Here is a 23,624-nt window from a genome sequence, read left to right on the forward strand (position 1 = left end):
TTAAATACTAAAATTGTGTTCACAACAACTCAGAAAAGGTTTAGTTGACTGATTCCCAAGAAGTGAGAATGAAATGTTGAATCAGTTAGGCCTATAGTCATTGGAATTTCAAAGAATGAGAGACACAAGATCTCATAGGGACTGGATAGAGTGGAAAATGAGAGAATGTTTAGCCTTGTAGGACAGAGTAAATCTTGGACAATGTTTAAACCAAGAGGTCTCCATTTTAAGAGACAGAGGTGTAGAAAATTTCTCTTCATGAGGCTCATTAGCGTGTGGAATTCTCTGTCCCAGCCCACAGTGGAGGCAGAGCTGACTCTGGCAGACTTTGATTGACAAGAGTCAAAAATATAAAGGGTAGACAGGAAAGAGAGTTGAGGTCTTTAAGGAGCAGCTTAAAAGAAGGAAAGAGAGAGAGGAGGAGTGACAGAAAGGTTTAGAGGGGGAATTCCAGAATTTAGGAAACCTAAAAGAAATGCAACTTGCTTCAACAAGCTCTTGATAGGTGTCTGTGACATTAAGGTCATTGTGCGGGTGAATTCACAACCATAAATCAACATGCTATGGTTCAGTGTCTTTAATGCTGTGGCTGAGCTACTCAATAATATGAGAAGAAAATTTCTATTTAGAGTCTACACACTGTACAAAAAGGAAGAAATGTACTAATACTGATTTTAATGGGGAATGTGGAGATGTGATAAAAGGGTTAAAAGCGTGTCCAGCTCTTCCTCATCTTTATGAACACAACCCTCCCTATCGTCGGTCTTCCTGGTTACTTTTTCTTCTGCTTGCTCTTCTCTAAGAAATGAAACAGTTGATGATATTGTGTGGGCAGAAATTTCAGGGAGGTGTCGAAGGCTAAGAGTTATTTTTTTCCAATTTCACATCCCAATGACAGCAGCGTACCCCATGTTAAGAATCAAAACAAAACCTTCAATAACTTTCAAAACGGAACTGGATAAATATTTAAATGGAAAACATTTTCAGGTCACCGGGGAGGGAGAGCGGAAGCAGGATTGCTCAAAGAGCTAGTAAAAGCACAATGGTCTGAATGGTCCCCTTCTGTGCAATGTGAGTCTACAATGTTTAAAGTGTTGTAAGGTTGACTGCAGAGAAAAAAAACATTCTTAGCAAAATTTCTTCTGAAAGGCATAAGTTTAAAGCTACACATTTGCAAAGACTTTTCTTTTAACTGAAAAGGCTATTATTGACAAACCTTTGTTATTTTAATTGAAGGACAGTAAACTTTGGGTAAGCAAAAGCCTTGTCCAACTGTTGGAATCTATGCAGACATTTTGTGCAAGTTCTTATCTACTTAGTTACTGAGCAGAGTTATCAGCTCATTCACAATGGAGAGATATTCCTTCACAGGCTAGTATTTTCTCAACTCTCTCTGCCTAGACAGGGGGAAATCACTTCATACAATCGCAAATCAATCTCTCTACAAATGGTAGCTTGCTTCTCCATAGTTTGGTGACCTCGTGTCCCTTTATGTGCACACACTTTGGAAAAGACAGCAAGCTCCATGATTGTATGCTGAATGATAATGAGAAGCCACAAGCTTGACTTACAGGTCTACACTACTGAGGAGTAGACACTGATGTGCCAGATGCTTCTTAGCCTACTGTTTTTGAAACTCAAAGAGACTCACAGTTCTAAGATCCAGTGTCTTATTTCACACAAGCTGTCCTGTCAACAGCACCAACTTCACCATGCTGCACATTCTTGTTTGACTGACCGACTGAAAACTAATTCCCAAGGTGCTCTCTGGTTTAAGCATAGCGATGAATTTCTAAAGGCCCCAAAACAAAAAGTCTTTATGGAGACACACAGTGCTGAGCTCTAAAATCCTAAAAAAGCTGAAGGGTTGAACCAACAACAGAAGCACTAAAAAAAAACTGATACTTTTCACATAAGATTAAAACTAGTCTACCAGACTTCTGAATTCTAGTTCAAATGTGTTAATTAGATGATTTCTGCTTCACTCTCTTAAAGCCAAGCATCCAGGCAATTCACAGAAAATTATAGAAGAAAGTGTTGTGACTGAACAAAAGCACAGTTATGTGGTGGAGAGGAAGGACTCGGTTACATTGGATTGTCAGTAGTTTGGACAGGGTAGCATGCTGTGTAACTAGGCTGCACAAGTTATTTCTGGCAGGCTCTTTGGCTTCATAAAAGTTTTGCAGATGTGTAGTCTGTTCAAGTAATGTACTGCAGCCTTTAAATGTACTAAAACAAAATTTCTTGTCACATTAAAAAAAAACAGAAAAAGACTAGCAGTAGAAAAAGTTACTGTTATGGGAGTTACTGTTAATTGTGATTTTAGTTCTAATTGAAACACTGCATGAATATTAGGCAATGTAGTAAAGGTTTTTTATTGAACAGAATTCTTTTAATTGGAAATCTTGAACTTGTGTGGATCTTTTGGCTACTGTCAGAAAAATAGCCTTTTATTGATAACACTGAAAAAAACATGACAACAATAAATTATAGTCAACAGAATCAAAATCCTTTTGAGAGTATTTTTTAAACTGCACTGTTATTAAATTGCCCAAATACTAACCCAGACCCTTCTAACAATCCTATTCTGTTACTTCATTGAAGCAGTATGTCCATTGTACATATACCAATGCTTGCTAGGTAGACCACAGTTTTCCAGAAAATTATCTGAGCATGTTACTAGCATTGCCTTTTAACATAGCATTTAAATTTAAAAGGACTTAAGGAACAACAGACAATCCTCAAAATAGATTCATCGAAGCAATGCTGTGTACGTTTCTGTGTATCCATTCATTAAGCAACTGGATGACAGAAACATACACAGCACATCTAAATTAACTTACCTTGCCTTGTAGCTCTGATTGCATGGCTTTGGAGCTGCTTTCTGACAGATGAGGAACAAGTGGGGACATGTATGTACTTTCTCCTAAAAGCAGCTACTACATGGAGATTAATTTCTCACATTAAATATCCACTTTGACACAGAATTGAACATCTTTCAATCCTTCAAATAAACCAGCTAGAAATTCTTTCTTTTAAAAAAGGCATTCAAGTCAAAATCCTCCACCAGTTCTGCTTAGTGATCATGCTTATTCCTGGACTCTGTATCAAGCTTGCAAAGTACAAAGGTACAGAGCTGCAGTTTGGAAAGGCAGATGTCAGAGTGGTGGGTGCCACAGGTCATGCTGTTTGAGATAGAGAAGGGACTTGTTACGACACAACAATCAGCTCTGAGATTCGCTTCAATAACAAGGCTGTACACACAAGAACACAAACATGCTGGTTAATGGAAATCCATGCAGTGTTTGCACAATGATCTAGCTAACTGAAAAACTGATAAATTCAATGGCAATCAGAGTGATCTTCTCTCAATATGTTTGAACTCGACATGAGAGCCAACTTTTCGTGTACTGAGGTAAAGACGACAGTAACAGAGTCATAGAGATGTACAAGCACAGAAACAGACCCTTCACAGTCCAACTCGTCCATGCCGACCAGAAATCCCAACCTAATTTAGTCCTATTTGCCAGCACTTGGCCCATATCCCTCTAAACCCTTCCTATTCATATACCCATCCAGATGCCTTTTCAGTTTTGGAATTGTACCGGCCTCCATCACTTCCTCTGGCAGCTCATTCCATACACGAACCACCCTCGCCATGAAAATGTTGCCCATAGATCTCATTTATATCTTTCCCCTCTCACCCTAAAGCTATGTCCTCTAATTCTGGACTCTCCCACCCCAGCGAAAGGACCCTGTCTATTTACCCTATCCATGGCCCTCATGATTTTATAAACCTCTAAGGTCACCCCTCAGCCTCCTACACTCCAGGGAATACAGCTGCGGCCTATTCAGCCTCTCCCTATGTTCTTCACTCTGGACATGAAGCAGAGGATTTCTGCAGTGCAGACAATGCAGAAGGTGGAGATTGGATGACCTGCTTCAGCCAATCAGAGCAAGGCAGTGACTACAGCTGCACCAGAGCCTTTTTGTATCCTTTCATGGGAGGTGGGCAAAAACGGTTTGGCTCACCCCTAACTGCCAGTGACATAGTGGTGGTGAAGTGAATCACCACAGCCCGTCTGGTGTCGATGCATCCACGGCATGGTCAGGAAGGACTTCCAAGACAGTGAAACGACAATTATGTACATTGAAGTTACTGTGGTGTGTTACGTGGAGGGGAAGTTTCAAATTCTCCAGTTGGCATCATTCTTCAAGATGATAGAGGTTGTGGGTTTGGTAGGTGTTAGAGGGACTTTGGTGAGTTGTTGCAGTGTATCATGGAGATCGTACATACTGCTGGCACTGCATTAGTGGTGAAGGGAATGGATGTTTAAAGTGTTAGATGGGATGCTAATCAAGTGAGCAGCATTGTACTGGATGACGTTATCTTAGAGTGTTATTGGAGTTGCACTCATACAGACAAGTAGAGCATATCCCAAACGTACATCTGGACTTGTGCCATATCAATGCTAGGCAAGCTTTGGGGAGTCAGTTAGTGAGTTACTCTATGCAGAATTCCCAGGTTCTGACCTGCTCTTCTTGCTATATTATTTATATAGTTGGTCCAGTTCTGTTTCTGGTCAATGGTAAATCCCAGGATATTGATAGTGGGAGATTCAATGGTTGCTATGACATTGAATATCAAGATGGCATGGTCAGATTCTCTCATTAGAGACGGTCATTGCCTACCATTTGTGTAGCATTATTGTTACTTGCCACTTGTCAGCCCAAGCCTGAATATTGTCCAGGTCTTAATGCAGTTGGACACCAACTACTTCTGTATCTGAAGTGTTGTGAATGGTGCTGAACATTATGAAACCATCAGCAAATACACCCACTTCCGATCTTAAAATTGAGGGAAGGCCATTGATGAAGCAGATGAAGCCTTGGATACTGACATGGAAGAACTCATGTAGCCTGACTCCTCAAACTGAGATTCAGTAAGACGTCAGCCACCTTCCTCAATCGGACTACGCCAGCAGAGAATTTTCCCCTATAATTCCCATTGACTCCAGTTTTGTTAAGGTTCCTTCATTCCACACCTGATAAAATGCTGCCCCGATGATAAGGGCAGTTAGATTCACTTCATAAGTTCAGCTGTTTTTGAGTCTGTGCAGATGAAGCAGTCATGACGTCTAGGATCTAGCACCCGTTATGGTAGATTGAGAGATATGCCAGAAAATAAGGTTACAGATTCAAGTAAAATTAAATAATGCAGATGTTGAAGATTTGAAATTAAAACAAGCACTGGAGAAACACAGCAGATCTGGCAACATCTGTGGAGAAAGTAGCAACATCACCAAGATGCTTCACTGGAGCATTATCAGACAAACTTTGAAAGTAAACCATGTAAGGAGGTATTCAGACGATTATGATTAAAAACATGGAAGACAACAGATTTTCCTGAGTGTTTCAAATGGGAGAGAGAGAGAGGTGGAGAACTTCAAAGTGGGAGTAAATTTCAAAGCCTCAGGCCACTGTTTGAGTTTGTATGTTATTATAGGCTCTCCCCACCAGGTGACATTGAAACAGTTTCAATGCAAACTTTAAATTAGCCTTTGATGCCCTGAGTATCAGAGATTTCTAATTTATCTAAAATTTCTAATGTTCAAAATAATTGTTTGAATGAAACAAAAGATTTAATCACCATATCATTTATAATATATCCACTGAATACCTTCTGCATCTTTTAATGCATCATTAGAATTCTTACCTGAACCTCTACGCTTTTCAAGAAGATGAACTTTATTCTTGGATTTCTGAGTGAACCTGAAATTTAAAGGTTCAATCTGAAGATATGCAGTGTACCTGGTTTCCCGGGATGCATCAGTCAGCTGTACCGGTGGACTATTTTCTTTTGTCTCCAGCAACTTCTGCTTTTATTTTTTTTAAATTCAAAGTTATTCATAGGAGTTTTAAAGTGAACATTTCCAAATGTTTATTGAGGTAAAATCTCATGAGTTTGACAGAGTTTAAAATATTTTTTAAAATTCTTGTTGTCACTCAGGAGGTTTGAATTCAAACCCCAATAAATCAATTTGTGAAAATTAATTCAATAAATATGGTAATATATGGCCAAGCATCAGGACAGTTCATCATTAAGTCAGCACATTGCTGTGAAAATACCGGCTAACATCCTAAGTGCCATGTGCTGGATTCATGTACTCAAAACTCTGGTGTGACCGAGTCTCAGTACTGCAGCAAACAATCAGGTATAAAAAACATATAGGTAATGCTTTGGAGATGCCGGTGTTGGACTGGGGTGTACAAAGTTAAAAATTAGACAACACCAGGTTATAATCCAACAGGTTTAATTGGAAGCACACTAGCTTTCGGAGCGTCGCTCCTTCATCAGGTGGCAACCACTCCGAAATCTAGTGTGCTTCCAATTAAACCTGTTAGACTATAACCTGGTGTTGTGTGATTTTTAACTTTTATAGGTAATGCAGCAGTTTAGTGATAACGTCATTAAGATAGTAATCCAGAACACAAGATGAATATTCTGGAGACACGGGTTTGATTACAGAAAGCAAAATTTAATTCAATAATTGCAAGCTGGCCCATTTGTCTCCACGGAATCATTTGATTGTCATAAAAACTCATCTGGTTTATTAATGTCCTTTAGAGGAGGAAATCTGCCATCTTTGCCAGGTCTGGCCTACAGCCAGATCAACAGTAATATGGTTAACTCTTACTTTCCCTTTGTGCTAATAGGGACGGGTAATAAATACTGGTTGAGTAAGTGACACCTACATCACATGAACAAATAAAAAACAAACTGCTATGATATAATAAATATGACATGAGGAATCAGTTAATTCACTTGGCTGCACAGCTGATTTGTGATGGAGATGATGCCAACAGTGCGGGTTCAATTCACATTCTGGTTAACATGAAGTTCCTGCTTTCTCGATTTCGCCCTCTTCCCAGAGGTATGGTGACCCTCAGGTTAAATTCACCACTAGTGATCTAAGGAGACAGCAGCCCTGTAGTCATCTGGGACATTGACTGCATAGTCCTGTGAGGTGACTCCATTGGTTGTAACACAAGCATCAGATCAGTACTATATTTGACGAATAAAAGGGAAAATACTGTAGATATTGCATATATGAATCAAGCAATGCTGCAGAAACTCAGCAGAACTCATAGCATCTATGGAATGAGAAGCAGAGTTAACGATTCAAGTCTGGTATGACTTCTTCAGATTGATAAAAGACAGGCTACTTAATCCTTCAAGGCTCCTTCACCAACATTGTTGAACTGGTGTCAGCGAGATGCCCATTCGACAGGCTTTGCTGTGTTGAACATCCCACGGTCCTCTGGAGAGACTAAGAGGCCAGGCAGAAGGGCAAAAAGAATAAAGGAGGTAAAAATCCTGAAGGAGGATCAAAGGCAGAGAGAAGTGAGAAACTGTATTTGTAGACATAGCGGAGGTGTCCTCATCACTGAACCAAGAGATACAAGTTCAAATCCCACCTGCTCCAGAACTGTATCATAACTTGTCTGAGCAGGTTGATTAAAATAACTGCAAGAATCCATAATGATGGATGCTATCATCCATCAAGTGGCAACAACAGTTTCAAAGTCACTAAGTATAGAAAGGTCAATTATAAGCCATAGTTGAGATACCTGAAAAATATCACTCTTTTGAAATTTGAATCTGGAAGAATATAGAGCATAAATATTCCACTTCATTTTATTACCTCCACTTCTGATCAAAAGTCTCTTAATAAACTCACTCTCTCTGATGTTGAACTTTGTTCCCTCCCCTTGATGGAAGTGTTTCTCTTCATCTTGCAATTTTCTCTGGGGTCATCTTCCATGCAGCAGGAAGAAGTATAATAAATGCAAATTGCTCAGTGGTACTACATATCTTCATAATCAGTTACAGTATAACCCTGCCTTCTGTCAAAGTATGGAAACCACCAATCGTAAGACAGTTAATTTATTACCATGATCATTCCAGGCCAATAAAATGCTCTAACTTAAATGGAATTTTTGCTTCAACGTCTATAAGTTGCCATTTCCAATAGTACACATTGAGAAACAATTTCAAAAAAAATACCAGGATTCTAGCCTGTCACGATTCCCAGTATTTACACCAGTATTTATACAGAAGTTTTTCCAACAGTTACAAACTTGCTCTAAAGAAGTTACATCTTGATGTTTGAATGCCTTCCTAGTTTGACTTTGGTGACAATGCAACTTGCAGTTTAAATGTTCAAATCCTCTGTAAAAATGATTCTGCATGGGCAGTTTTATATCAGTAAATAGTTTTCAAAAAGTTCATGCCTCAACAAAATTGTTCTATAATTAGCAGTTACACAGCTTACAACTTAACTTTTGCTTTGATTATGCATATGTGTCTGTAATTTATTTTCTTTAAGTAGCTGATGCGGATTATCTCATTGGTTGATGGAGTGAATTGAAGAACTTACCTGACGAAATATGTTGGATTTCCAAACATGAGACACCTGAAGATTCAGTATTTATTAACGTAGCTCCTCTGCAGAGTTAGGCTCCACAGGCTATGAGGCTGTTCTCCTCATAAGGTGTCTAATTCTTCAAAACACCAAACTGCGCAAATGAACTAAACTCAAGAAAAATTGTCCCCAAAAATATTTAACCCAAATATTGTCCAATATGCCTTAGCCCGATTGCAGAACAGCAAAACTCTCCTCTTATATACCAATGTGAATATTTTCACATCACAAGTAACTGCTTCTCTGATTGTCAGTTACCACTTTGAGTTGTGGACCTGTTCACTACAGTCAACCAACTGTGGCTGTCTTAACTTAATTCTTTCCATCAGACAAAGATGGGTGGAAATCAAAGACTTAAAATAAGTTAACCCAAGACACAAAACTAATTTCTCCATCAACCAAAGCACAGAAGACTGCAGACAACCAGGAGATCGAGCTATCTCTGGGGAGAGAACAGACAGGACCTCTCAGAATGGAATTCTCTCTGCACTATACAGAGTCTCTACATAGCTGCGCTTGACTAATCGTCACTTGTTCACAGTGTGCATCTGTTAGAACATTACAGTTCCACTGCAATTTCATACCGTTGAAAGACTACTAAAATCTAAAGCCCTTTGTGTACATAATACAAGCAGTATAAAAAACGAAAACTTGCCTTTGTGATATCCAACAATCTGAAAATTAATCATAGACCTGAAACATAGATGTATTCTCTTACATTTGGTCCACTATTTTCAGATCCCAAGTCCCATTAACAAAGTAGAAGGACTGCAGTTATAAGCTTGCATAAGACATCCAATTAAATGTATGCCTCCAGAATTTCCATCTACTCAGAAATGTCTCACAACTTGAGAAGTTGGGATTATGATGTGACATAAAACCATTTCTTCAGCGTCGGATCAAAATCCTGGGATTTCCTTCCTAATGACATTGGAGGTCTACCAACAGCAGATGGACTGCAACATTTCAAGAAGGCAGCTCACCACCACCTTCAAGGTCAAATAGCAACGCACAATAAATGTTGGTCCAGCCAGCAATGCCTGCATCCATGAATGAATAAAAATAAAGGATGCTTCGGAAAGGGTATCTGGTAGTGTTTCCTCTTCTTCAACATCACCTCAATCCATGACCCAGATATATTCCAGTGCCAATGATAAGCCTCTGCCTTTGAATCACCTCTGTTTTGACAATTTGTTATTCATATGCAAGCTGCTTAATGTTTTCATGGTGTGCCAACCTTTCGCTGTGCATTCACTTCCTCCAAGTTGGTGAGCTGCAAACAGTGCAGGGGTCCCATACACCACTAGTAAAACTCATCACTCTCAGAATAACTGTGGTAATTTTTTCAGCAATAACCTCAGTAGACTCACCACTGCTGCTGTCAGTGCGCGAAAACATATCAGCAAAAAGCAGCAAATAACTGGAACACAATGGCCTTCCTGGACCAATACTTTTTTTTTCTTCTTGTTCTCACCTGGTAGATTCTCCCCAATGACACTTTATATTTCCATAGGTGATATTAAATATGGTAAGTGAGGCCAACATTTTCCAATTTTATCTCATTTCCACAGTGTTGAAACATTTAATTTGATTCCTAGGAACATTATCAGAAAACCATCTGATACCAAGAAGAACAAAGAGATATTAGTATAAAATGACCAAAACCTTGTCAAAGAGATAGGTCTTAAGGAACATCTTCATGGAGAAGCGAGACGAAGAAGCATCAATAACATGTCACTGTGCACCATGCTTTACCAGGTGCAAACTGAAAAATTTATAACATCTACTTACTAAATCTATTGGATGTTATTAATCCAGCAGTGGCTGATTGCTGATTCCAGATGTAAATGCAGTACACAAAGGGAAATTTTCTTCTATATTTGATTGGAATACACTGCAATAGACTCACATTCTCCAAGGATTGAAGGACTAATATTATCAATAAATATATTGATTTAAACATCCACTAGGTGGAGAGGGCACAGCTTTAGGGTGAGAGGGAAAGATATCAAAGAGACCTAAGGGGCAACTTTTTCATGCAGAGGGTGGTACCTGTATGGAAGGAGCTGTTAGAGGAAATGGTGGAGGCTGGTACAATTGCAATATTTAAAAGGCATTTGGATGGGTATATGGATAGGAAAGGTTTGGACTTTGAGTGCTAGCAGGTGGGACTAGATTGGGTTGGGATATCTGGTTGGCATGGACGGGTTGGACCGAAGGGCCTGTTTCCATGCCGTACATCTCTATGACTCAATAAGGTGTTTGCTTGTGCAAAGACAGCATTGAACAGGAATAACCACACTTTCATTTAGAATGGAGCACAAAGTATTTGATCTCTCAAACCACTCAGCTGCTCTCCAGCTATGGTGAAGATACAAAAGTATCAGCAGTGGCGCCGGACATATATGTATCTGGACAGTTTCAGATGAATGAAGAAATGTTCTTTGAAACCCTGTTGTTGGTGGCTGACCTCCTCAAGAGGCAGAAGATTTAGATGAGGGATCAGCACAGAGCTCAGTCTTACTAGAATGGCATAAGTGATTGGGTCTGAGATATATGCCCACCCTCCCTGCCTACCTTACCCCCCCCCCCCCCACCGGCCCCCCCAAACCCAACCCAAACCCTGCACTGTCAGTTTGTGTCAGGGTCTCTTTAAGGTAAACCCACTTTGCAATGCAACCATTGCTCATAGTATCAATGAGGAACTCCAGAGAGAAAGAATTCTTAAAAAGACCGAGAACCCTGACTTACATTGTTCCCCCAAAGCAATGTATTTGAAGATTACATGAAATAATCCAGTTTTCAACTTAAGCTCAGATAATCTAACTCAAATAGGAAGGAAGATCAAATTAGGGCCTTCTTAGGAGACTCAATTACATTCTGAACCATTAAGGGGGCTTTTCCTGGTATTTCAAGGCTGCTTTAATCTTTTATTGAGTCATATGCCTTTTAAGATGAGATGCCCTTTGGGATCACATAGGCGTCCCGAGTCTGCCAGTTTTAATAAGTAAACAAGATGAGAGCTTTTTGCGGACATCAAGATGGCGAATAGGTTGGGTTTTTGTGAAATTTATTAATGTATAAAAATAGATCAAAGTTGAATTAAGGAACTTTTTCCATTGTCACAGCAACAGGAAGAGTGGTGAGTGACACAACCAGCTGGGCAATAGGTCTGTTACCAGAAAATGCCAGAAGAGATGGGTAAATAGGTAGCCAAGCGATGGGGATGGAGTTTGCCCTAGCATTTGGTTGCAATTCCTGGGAATAAGTGAAAGGAACAGGAAATCAAGAAATGAGTCAATTCAATCTGCCCTCACATAATCCATTGACCAATCAAAACAATTACAACAAGCTGTGCCCTTGGAGTATCACCCAGATGATAAAGATATTAATTCACATCGACCTAAATAACTTACATTCAACTGTTCTCACCAATGTTCCTCCAGATATTCAGTGATGTAGATCAGTATCTGCATTTCTAAGACTTGAAACCATTATTTTCTGACTCAAATTCAAAATTACTATTCACAGATTCAGCAATGTTGACTGGAGACCAGATCGTAATTCTGAATTATTTGAAGTGTTTTAAGAACTTTTAAGGATAGATGTTTTTAGAAAGAAAAACATACAAACCAAAATATTGTTGAGGACACAAATTTAATGGTTACCTAAAGTTATTGTGGGGTTAAAATAGAACTCTGAGGAATCAAAGAATGCTGCACTTAAAGTGTGTCAATGAAGCTTCAGACAGCAACACTTTAAAAGGAGAGCTTCCATTAAAAAAAAGCTGATCTTTTGTGGGATGTATTCAGATTTCTAATGTGATATAAATTGAATGAAATGCACTTCTGGACAAAAGACATGTTTATAATTTACCTGTACAGAGGTAAGCAAGAAAGGAGATTAAAAATCAACTGCAACCTCTGATCTTGGGTGTTCTAAAGTGCCAGTGAACTAGCATCTTATTGTGGCGTGCTAGCTTGAGATCCAGATTCCACTGTCCTAAAGTATTATGATGGGTCACGGCTTTGAACCTTCACTATACACTATTGTGTGCACAAGTAAAAATAGAGATTATTCTGATGCTGAAAACAAGTCACCAGCCAAGCCAAAAACCAAAACAGAAATTGTTAGAAAAATTCAGCGGGGCTGGCAGCATCTGTGGAGAGAAATCAGAGTTAATGTTTTGAGTCGAGCAATCCTTGAACACAGTTCTGAGGAAAGCCACTCTGGTTTGTCTTTTACACTTGCTGCCAAACCAACTGAGCTTTTTCAGCAATTTCTGTTTTTGTTCCTGATTTACAGCATCCACAGTTCTTTCGAATAGTGCAGAAGCAAACTGGAAGCTCATTTCAGTAACTGCAGAAACAAAAAAAAAGTCCCAAACAACTACTCAACTGCCAAACTCACTACTACTGGAAACATCCACCATAACAGCCACAATGTTTCAGAAATCTAGTTGTCATGGACAAGCCAAGGACTGATTCATACATTCCTTTTCTTAAAGGTCTACCTCTGTGGACTCACCTCTTATTTTAAATTTGCGCTATATTGTATTTTAGTAGTTAATATACTCACTCACTCTTTAACCCAAAAGTGTGGTTAAACTGGCTCCTTCTCAAACATAAAAACACTTGAGCATGGAAAGTTATCCACAATGGAAGGATTTCTTTTTTAAATTGACCTTGTTGTGACCAATCAAGAGAAGGATTGAATAAAGAAGGAGAGCCAGTTCATCTTTCCTCACCCAGAATCATAAATTGGGGACTCTTGCTCATGCATCAGCTGTAACACTGTCTTCAAGTGTCATGTTGGGTATAGGTATATATATATATATTTATATATATATGGACTATAAATTTAAATGATGCCTTCACCAAAGTTAGTTGCATTAAACAATTTTTGGGCCATTCAGTATAGCAGCTATGTGATGTCATTCCGCGTTTTCGCTTTGCCAATTATTCTAGTGTAATAGCAGCTCTTCTCAAGAGTCATAATTTGGAGATGCTGGTGTTGGACTGGGGTGTACAAAGTTAAAAATCTCACAACATCAGGTTATAGTCCAACAGGTTTAACTGGAAGCACCAGCTAATGGAGCGCCGTTCCTTCATCAGGTGGTCACAACCATCTGATGAAGGAGCGGCGTGCTGAAAGCGGATGCTTCCAGTTAAACCTGTTGGACTATAACCTGGTGTTGTGAGATTTTTTTAACTTCTCAGGGTCTTCCAGCCCGGATGACAACCTTTGGTCTATCGAGTCTGCACTGACCTACCCACACTAATCCCACTTTCCAGCACTTGCCTTGTGTGTGTGTTATGATCTTTCAACTGCTCATCCACATACATCTTAAAGATTGTGAGGTTTTCTATTTCTATTACTCCTCCGGGCAGTGCATTCCAAATTCCTACCGCCCTCTGGGTGAAATAAATAGCTTACTCAAATCCCTTTTAAACATCCAGCATTTCATTTTAAAATTATGCCCTCCAGTTATTGATCCTTCCATTGAGGGGAGAACAGTTGCTTTCTATCCAACCTGTTCATACCCCTCAGAATTTTACACACCTCAGTCAAGTCCCATCTCAGTCTTTTCTTCTCGGAAGAAAACTCAAGCTTTTTTTTCATATCTAAAATGTTTCAACCCAGGCAACATCCTGATGAATCTCCTCTGCAATCCCTCCAGTGCAATCACATTCTTCCCACATTGTGGTGATCAGAACTACACACAGGACTCAAGCTGTGGTCTAAGCAAAGTTTGTTTTACAGCTCCAACATAACCGCAGCAGAGTGGGTGAACTCTTTGCAAATCTCCTACGTTCTGTCTGTAAAAATGACCCCGAGCTTCCAGTTGCCTGGTACTTCAGCACATTACTGTGTTCCTGAGTCAATACTTCTGCCTCGGGCTTACTACAGTGCTCCAGTGAGGTACATTGGAAGCTGGAAGAATAGCATCTCATCTTCCGATGTGAAAACCCTACAACCTTCAGGATTCAATAAGGGTCTGAAAACCTCCTTCCATGTCCTTTACCCATTCTCACACGCCAGGTCTTGTCATGATGTGGACTGCTTTCAGCATGGCCAATCCACATTCGCAGACTTATTATGCTGACTCATTATTAGTTTCTCTCTTTCCCTGGCTTACCAGAAAATTAAACAATGCAAGCAAACATTTATTTTAAACAATTAAACAAACTCTAACCCTAAATTTTGCACAGAATTTACAGCTCAGTAAGAGAACATTGCTCTTTCATTTATCTATTCACAGTATGTGAGTGTCAGTAGCTGGGCCAGCATTTATTATCCATCACTGAGTACCTCTGAAAAGGTGTTCATGCATCTGTTATTTGTTTAACTATTACAGTCCATTGATACAGGTACACTCTCAGTGATGTCACAAAAGGGAGTTGCAGAATTTTGACTCAGAACTAGTAAAGGAATTCTGATATAGTTCTATGTAAAGATGGTGGGAGACGTAGAGGAAATCTTGCAGGTGGTGATGGTTGCATTCTCTCTCTACTGCCCTGGTCCATTTAGGTGGTAGAGGCTGTAGATTTGGAAGGTGCTGTTACATGAGCCATGACGAAATTCTGCTGTGCATCTTGTAGCTGTGGTTCCTTAATGGTGAATGGATGGAATGCCAAACAAGTGGGCTGCTTCACCCTGGATTCTGTCAAGCTTCTTGAGGGGTACTGGAGTTACACTCATTCAGGCAAGTGAAGAATAGTCCATCAAAAACCTGACTTGTGTCTTGTACAAAGTAGATTGGCTTTGGAGAGTCAGCAGATGACTTATCCATTGCAGGATTCCTAGAGTCTATCATGCTCTTGTAGCCACAATAGTTGTGGCTGGTCGAGATCCATTCCAGTGAATGATAACCTTAGGGATGTTACTAGTGGGAAACTAAGCAATGGTAGCACAATTGAATGTCATGAGAGATGGTTAATTTTTTTTCTTGTTGGAGATGGCAATTTCTTGAACATTGAATGACATGAATGCTACTTGCCTTTTATCAACTCAAGGAACTTCTGCAGTGATGTCCTGGGACTCAAGATGATTGGACTTTAACAGCCACAACTATCCTTGTTTGTGCCGAGTTTGACTCTAACCATTGACTCAATTCCCATCAACTTGAAATTTTACTTGGGGTCTCCAATGCCGTAGGGTGTCATGCTACCTTATTGTCAAGGACAGTACACTCCTCTCACCTATAACGTATAGCTTTTTAATCCATTTTTGGATCAAGACTATAACAAACTTTTGAAGTCTGCAGCTGAGTGGCCTGGAAGAATTTAAATTTAGCATCAGTGAAAAAGATACTGCTGAGTAAGTAACTCTTGATAACGTTGTCACTATCGATCACTGTGATGGGGTAAAATTGACCGGATTGGATCCTAATTTCTTTATTTAAAAATGGACAGGACTTGTCTGGGCAATTTTTCATATTGCCAGGTCAATGCTTGTCTAGTAGCTTGGTTTTGGGTGTGACTGGTTCTAGAACACAAGTTTTCAGTACTACAGGTGGAGTGTTGTCAAGACCTATAGCCCTTACTGTATCCAGTGCCTTCAGCCGTCTTTTATATCATATGGAGTGAACCAAATTGGCTGAAAAGTGACATCTGTGATACCAAGGCTCTCATTAGGATGATGAGATGGATCATCTATTCAGCATCATTGGCTGAAGATGCTCATAAATGCTTCAGCCTTGTCCTTTGCACTGATGTGCTGGGATCTCTCAAAATTGAAATGAGGATGTTCATAGATCTTCCTCCGGTTAGTTTTCAGTTACTTACCACCATAATTCATGGCTGGATGTATCAGGATCACAGAGCTTGCATCTGACCCATTAGCTGTGGGAATTACTTAGCTCGATTTCTCACATGCTGGTTGGCAGACGTAGTCCTGTTCTGTACATAGCTTCATCAGGTTGCCATCCCATTTTTTCAGTATGCTTCATGCAACTCCTAGCAGGCTCATTGAACCATGGTTGGTCCTTTTGTCTTCATGGGAATGGTCATGTGAGTTATGTTGGGCCATCAGATTATATCTCATGCTGGAATATAATTCTGCTGCATCACATTTAATTCAAATATTCTATGTTCCCTTTCCAACCTTACCCATATCAACATACCCTCCTATTCTTCTTCCTCATTTTTAAAAATTTAGTTTCAAATGCATTGAAGGTGCTCTTTTCAACCAACGTGATAGCCAGTTACACATTCTAACCACTGAGTCAGTAATCTGCAATTTCACCCTTAAGACTTAATATGAAACTGAAATAACTTGACAAAATGATGTCGCATCCAAGGAACAGTAACTCTAATATTTATACAGGCTTCAATTCTTAAAAAAAAACTTGATTGTGGTTCACAATTAAACAGTTACAGATTTCCGGACATGTTTCACCCCCTACCCTGATTTTACCACATCCTAATGAAAACACGACCAGCTTGGCTCAAAAACCAGAAGGTTCCAGCTAATGAATCACATACTTTACAGCAGATACAGTAAGTATTACCAGCTGTGACATTCACATTCTGCCAATTGAACTGTGGCAATCTCGGCAGAACAAGGCTGACACATTTGAAACCAGCTGTACTACAAACCACAAGCAGAAAAACTTCCAGCTGCATTCTCAGGGGCTCTTTTGTCTTTCTGGTTGTCTCGCCACTTGTCCCTTGACTGCTGAGCACCCACAGCCATCTTGTTTTTACAAGGTCTGAGGAATCCAGGGCAGGTCTTCGGTTAATATCTGCATCTTGTGCCCATCTTACGGAAAAGCATTTGCAAATCAAAAGGTTTCTTTTAATAAGCATGGATCCTCTATTTTTCTCCATGCAACAGCCTTGAAACATATCCTAAAGCAGTTCACTCTCCTTACTCAGTTCTTTGAAAAGCCAGCAGTGTTTTTCTCTCCCTCCCAAACGTTTAGGAGGAAAATTCCATCAGACATTTTATTTCTGAAGAAACATTCTTTGGAGCAAATAGGGGCACTCAGCACTGCGGAGGGTGTGGGGGTTAAACACATGTTCCACAAGTGTTGGACAAACATTTTCTATTCTCTTAGAAGCACTTTGGGTAGGTTTATCGTGCTCAAGTGAAAGAAATTACAGCAGTGGCGTGATATTGCATGGCTTGATTTTAAACACCTCTTGGAATGTGTTTACGCTGTGCAGTCCATTAAGTGAGAGTTTAGTGCAGTCATTTAGTATTGTTCTTTTCCCTGGAGTTCATTAGCACATCCCTGGGGGATGGTGTTACCACTCACAGCTAAAGGAACACAAGGGAGGCCATCATGGAAACAAGCAGGCACAAAATAAAGTAGTGAATACGCCAATATCAGCACTCTTCCAATGCAAGAAAGTACAAATTCCACCATTGCAACATTATACATCTCTGTCTCTGCCTCACCCTTGCCTTTTTTTAAAAAAGCCTCAAATATTCCAATGTCAGCCTGGTTGGCTTCTTTTACTCTTCGTAAACTTGAGCTCAGCCAAAAGTCTGCAGTTCATGGGCAACCTCACACCAAATCCCATTCACCAACACCCAAACATGCTGGCTCTTGGTCAGGCAGCCCCTCAGTATTAAATTTCCACATTCCTGGTTTTAAATCCCTCCATGACTTCATCACCTCCCTTTGTCTTTAACCTTGTTAAAATCTACAACTTTTACTGGTATTATATTTCTTGTGCATTCCCAACTTCCATTGCTCCACCACTGGCAGCCATGTCTTCTCCGAACTTAGATCATATCATTGGAATCCCTCAATCAAAACCTCTCCTCCTTTAAATTGCTCTCTTCATTCTATAAAAACTACCTATCACCAATCCAACTACCCATTCACACAGTCCAGTGTCAACCGTTCCTTTGCAGTGCTTTGGGTTGGTTTTATTGTATTAACAGTGCTATATACACAACACCTTGTTCCTTCTGTTCTAGGATAACCTCAATTTCTTCAGACCTGCTATAATGACATTAGGCTCAATACTGGTCACTGTATTCACTGCAAGATGGGAACAGGACCCAGTGGCTTCAGAGAAAACAATCAATCAAATAAACAAATAACAAACAAAGTCACTCACTCCAGAAGACCACTTTCAACCTAGATCACAAGCCGAAAATTGTCCAATTACTTTTAGAAGTGTTAACCCATCTGAAGGGAAACTCAGATACTTGGTGCAAAAACAAGAAGTGATAGAGCAAATTTACTAATTATTCAGCTGAGTTTCACTCAGTATCTGTAAAATATGGATTTCTGGAGATTATTTTCTAAAGCTGATGCATATATCTCTCTGTTCAATCACATTAGTAGCATGTCATAGTAATAATAAAGCTTGGAGACATCTTAACACTTACATAAGGTTAATTTTGCTTTAACTATTAAATGATGCCCAACACAACATATCTCAATATATTGACTCTGTCCTCTCACATCAGGTGCCCATTTAGTAAATCTATTCTACCACCCTGTTGAAACGAAAAGACTGACTATTTCCTGCTCCTGGCATTGTGTTCAATTCTGTCTGAAGCCCGCCATTCCGCACAGTAACAGCTTCACCTCTTGCAATACTTGGAAGCCTTTGGTTCATTCAATAAGTAATTTGCTCTTCTCTTTCATCCATTGGAGAACTGCTGTATTGTCCTAAATTATAACAGCCTCTACACTTCAAAACTCCTGCATATATTGAAAAACTCTTTAAAGATACCTACAGGTTGTGAAAGGCACTATATAAATACAAGTTCTTTATTTCTTCAGTAATTATTCCCATGAGTATTTGGTTCAGTAAACAAATCATTTCCTTTCGAGGAAAGCTCACATTTTCATACGACTTGAGTCCTTGGATCATTTAATAAATCTTAATGGTTGTGTTGGGACATTTAAAAGGTGTTTGAAGAGATTTTCACTTTGGGACAGTTGATGTTTTTTTAAGAAAACATATCCCACTCCCATTGTTCCAGACAAAAGAGGCTAAAACCATTTGGAGATGGGGCTGTCATTTAAATGAAACTGGCAAGCATCGGGGTACTAAACTTGTTGGATATTGGGATCCAAGTGGTTCAAATTGGTTCCAACACAGAAGCGCTGAAGGTGGTGCTCATACTGACAGACAAAGGTTGAGATGAATGGGAACCCATATTGTTCTTTATGCCTCCATGAAAATCAAACATGGAGTAATCTAATATGCTGAAGCTTCCAGAGTTGTATTTTGAAGGATCTCACTAAAGTCCCTTTCTAAGGTTAAACATTCAAATCACTCCATGCTGGATGTCTGGGGTGAAGTAAGTGAAACTTCAAATTGCAACCAAGAGTCCTAACAGCAACAAAGACCCCTAATTTATAGAATAAAATAATCTCATCATAGAAACCAGAGAACTTACTGTCAAAAGGAAATTCATTGCAAACTGGCAGTAGTGGGATGGTCAGCACCTTTGTGACATTCTGCCATCCACTTGTGTTAATGAGTTCAATATTGTTTCTTTAACTCTTGCCACAGCCAATGATAATCAGCTTGTGTTTTAATTAATCAGCAGTTAGGCCAGAGTAAGTAAGAATTGAAAAAATACTGCTTCTTTAGCAGGTTTTAGTTCCTTAGGTAGTTTATAATAAAGGCAAGCAATGTGAATATCTCTCAAGCATTAAGAAATAATAGATTTGTTTAGATTTGTTATTGTGTTACAAGTATAATTGGGCTCTTCAGACACAGGACCATCTGGGACAAGATATGAATTATTTATTGTGGGCACACAAACATTTAACAATTCCAATCTTGTCCTATTTCCACAAACAGTTAGCATTTTCCATCCCATTATTAAAAAGTCACCTCAAGTCTTCCCTTCATTGCTCAGACCTTTGCGAATTGGAGTTGGGATGCTATGTTGAGGTTGTACAGGACATTGGTGAGGCCTCTTCTTGAGTACTGTGTGCAGTTCTGGTCACCCTGCTCTCAGAAGGATAACATTAAACTGGAGAATGTTCAGAAAAGATTTACCAGGATGATGCCAGGAATGGAAAATTTGAACGATAAGGAGAGCCACAGAGTCAGAGACATGCAGCGTGAAACAGATCCTTTAGTCCAACCAGTCCACACTGAACATTATCCCAAACTAAACTAGCCCCACCTAACTGCTCCTGGCCCATTTCCCTCCGATGTTTCCTATTCATGTATCTATGTAAATGTCTCTTAAATGTTGTAATTGTATCTGCATCCCCCAATTTCTCAAGAAGTTCACTCCACATGCAAATCACCCTCAATGTAAAAATTTGTCTCATGCCTTTTTGCAAGGACTTCTTTCACTGGTGCCAAGGAGACTGAAGGGTGACCTTATAGAGGTTTATAAAATCATGAGGGGCATAGATAAGGTGAATAGCAAGGGTCTTTTCCCGAGGGTGGGTGGGTTCAAAACTAGGGAGAATTTTTTAAGGTAAGAGGAGAAAACTTTAAGGAGGACATGAGGGGCAATTTGTTTACACAGAGTAGTTCAGGTGTGGAATGAACTGCCAGAGGAAATTGTGAATGAAGGTACAGTTACAACATTTAAAGGTCATTTGGAAAAGTACATGAATAGGAAAGGTTTGGAAGGATATGGGCCAAATGCAGGTAAGTGTGATTGATTTATGTTGGGAACATGGTCAACATGGACTGGTTGAGCTGAAGGGTTTGTTTCCATGCTGTATGATTGTACGACTATGATTATGTCACTATCTGCAAAATTGCCCACGAGTTTTAATGTCTACATTACCCTCATAAATTTCTACCATTGATCATCCTCTGCTTTTAAACCCTGGGAATACACTGGGATTTTGCTGTTCCTTTAATTAAATAATAATTGCAGTACATTCTTAAGTCCCTTGGTCAATTTGTAAGATTTGTGGTCTAAAATAGTGATTCAATCAATGCACATGGACCATTGGGTATTCATTGAGCAAAGTAAAGTGCACTTCAGAGGATTAAGCTTGAAACAGCACCTATTCTCTCAAAGGATTACCTGCAATCTGTAAAAATGGCAGATCATGCATTTAGAGGGATGCATCTCATCCAAATCTAGCATCTTCGAGCAAACAGTTGTCATCTTTGAGCAACAGAATCAATTATTTTTCTTACTATTTCACTGACTTCAAACTAAACTTCACAGAGTTGCAGCAAGAGGGAGAAGGAGCAACAATGGAGAAGGTTCCATTCCAAAAGACAAAATTCTGACCAAAAATAAAAGTGAAAATTCTTGATTGTCAACAAAATCAATTGAATAAACAATGAAAACAACAGAAGGAGTTGGATTTTACCAGTGATGAAATATTTCCACATTGAAATCAACACTTTGGACTGAAACATTAATCTGGCAAATGAATCGTGGGGAGCAAAGCAGACCACCAGGAGGCTGCCATCAAGGTACATGGTGAGGCAGAAAACAGAAGACGAAAGATGCCAATTGCAATATTGCAGGTATGTTTCTCTCTCTCTTTGGTAAAATATTCATTTAACACCTAGGTATGGATAGATATGGACCAAACACAGGCAAATGGGAAAAATGTAATTGTGACAACTGGGCAGCATGGGCAGGTTGGGCTGAAGGGCCTGTTTCCATGCTAATAACCTCCGTGACTCAATGACCTCTGGACCAGAAGGACTGAGTTCAAGTCCCACCTGCTGCAGGGGTGTGTCATGACATGTCTGAGCAGATTGATTTAAAATATTTATGACTCTCACTCAGAGGTATGCAGTGAAAAGGAAATGAGAGCCCAGGTTCAATTTGTAGATGTTTTTTAAAAAAACTCTTCTGGTGCAGTTACAGCATGCTTACCTTCGGCTCGGAGGTCAGGTACATGTCCCACTGCCCTGGAGGTGTGTCACAACATGTCAGAACAGGCTGATTTAAAAGAAAACTTTAGTCAGCAAATCCCAAACTAATAGGTTCAGACAATAAGAAATAAGAACAGGAATAGGCCCTTCTTGCCTGCTCTGGAATTCAGTAAGATCATGGCTGATCAGACATGTCTCATGCCCACTTTCCTGCCTTTCCACTACTTAGGGCATCAGCCTATGTTGCATTATCACAAAATATCCAATTACAGCCCATCTTTGAGAAGCCTTTGGATCAGTTCATGGAATCTATTGTAGATTCATAGAGTCACGACAGTGTGAAAGCAGGCCATTTAGCCCATTGAGTTCACACTGACCCTTTGAAGAGCATCCCACCTTACACCTGTCACTCACCTATCCTGCATATCCCAAGACATGATGGACAATTTAGCATGGCCAATCCACCTAACCTGCACATTTTTGGACTGTGGGAGGAAGTCGGAGCACCTGGAGAAAACCCACGAAGACTAAGGAGAACATGCAAACTTCACACAGACAGCTGCCCGAGAGCTGAATCAAACCCAGGTCCCTGGTACTGAGAGGCATCAGTGCTAACCACTGAGTCACCGTGTCGCTCTGCAGTCTCAACAATTTGATAAAATCTAAATCCCAGGAGTATTCAATCGTTGAACTAACAGCAGAAGGTCATTCAAGAATTGATTGAAAGAGAACTTAACACCAACATTAATTTAATCATGTCCTATCCTTCTCTCTCATATAACAAATACTTTCTAAGAGTCATATTTTATCATATATAGTGATTACTGTGTTTATTTATTGTTTCCGAGCTGTACAAACAATCAGGTGTTTGGTTTTGATCTATATTCTGGAATATGAAAGGACAATCATGCTAGATATATTAGTATTGAAGGCAGAAGTTAACACACTCAGTCGAAGAGAACATGACTTGTAGCCATTCTTGCACATATAAACATGTGAATTAGAAAGAAGGACAGCACTCTAGACAGTTTACGCCTGCGCCACCATTTAACAAGATCATGCCTGAACAACATCTCCATCTTCCCCAATAACCTGTGCTTATTAAGAATCTATTTATCTTTGCCTTAAAAAGTGACTTGATGACTCTGCTTCCACCACATTTTGATGAACAGAGCTCACAACCCTCTCTGAAAAGAATTGCTCATCTCTGTCCTAATCGGGAAACCCCTCATATTTTTAAAACAATTACACCTCGATCTCGATTCTTCCAAATGTAAACATCCTTTTCATATCCATCCTGTCAAATTCCTTCACGATATTTTGTCCCAATCAAGTTGTCTCTTAC

At 39.6% G+C, this 23,624-nt stretch overlaps 1 protein-coding gene across 20 annotated transcripts in view; it reads right to left on the minus strand.

The window, feature by feature from the left end:
• bnc2 (basonuclin zinc finger protein 2) overlaps nt 1-23,624 on the minus strand; it is a 583,190-nt gene that overhangs the window by 255,696 nt on the left and 303,870 nt on the right. For 2 of the 20 annotated variants that reach the window (XM_072589041.1, XM_072589039.1), the window contains one exon: nt 22,281-22,346. The exons of 17 other annotated variants lie outside the window; for them this stretch is intronic. In XM_072589041.1, the coding sequence (XP_072445142.1) occupies nt 22,281-22,346 (66 nt within the window). Of the gene's footprint in view, nt 1-2,843; nt 2,930-22,280; nt 22,347-23,624 lie in introns of those variants that run through there. One more of the 20 variants, XM_072589046.1, reaches the window with a different exon arrangement.

This window comes from Chiloscyllium punctatum, chromosome 2 (assembly GCF_047496795.1).
Source record: "Chiloscyllium punctatum isolate Juve2018m chromosome 2, sChiPun1.3, whole genome shotgun sequence".
NCBI classification, from domain to species: Eukaryota; Metazoa; Chordata; class Chondrichthyes; order Orectolobiformes; family Hemiscylliidae; genus Chiloscyllium; species Chiloscyllium punctatum.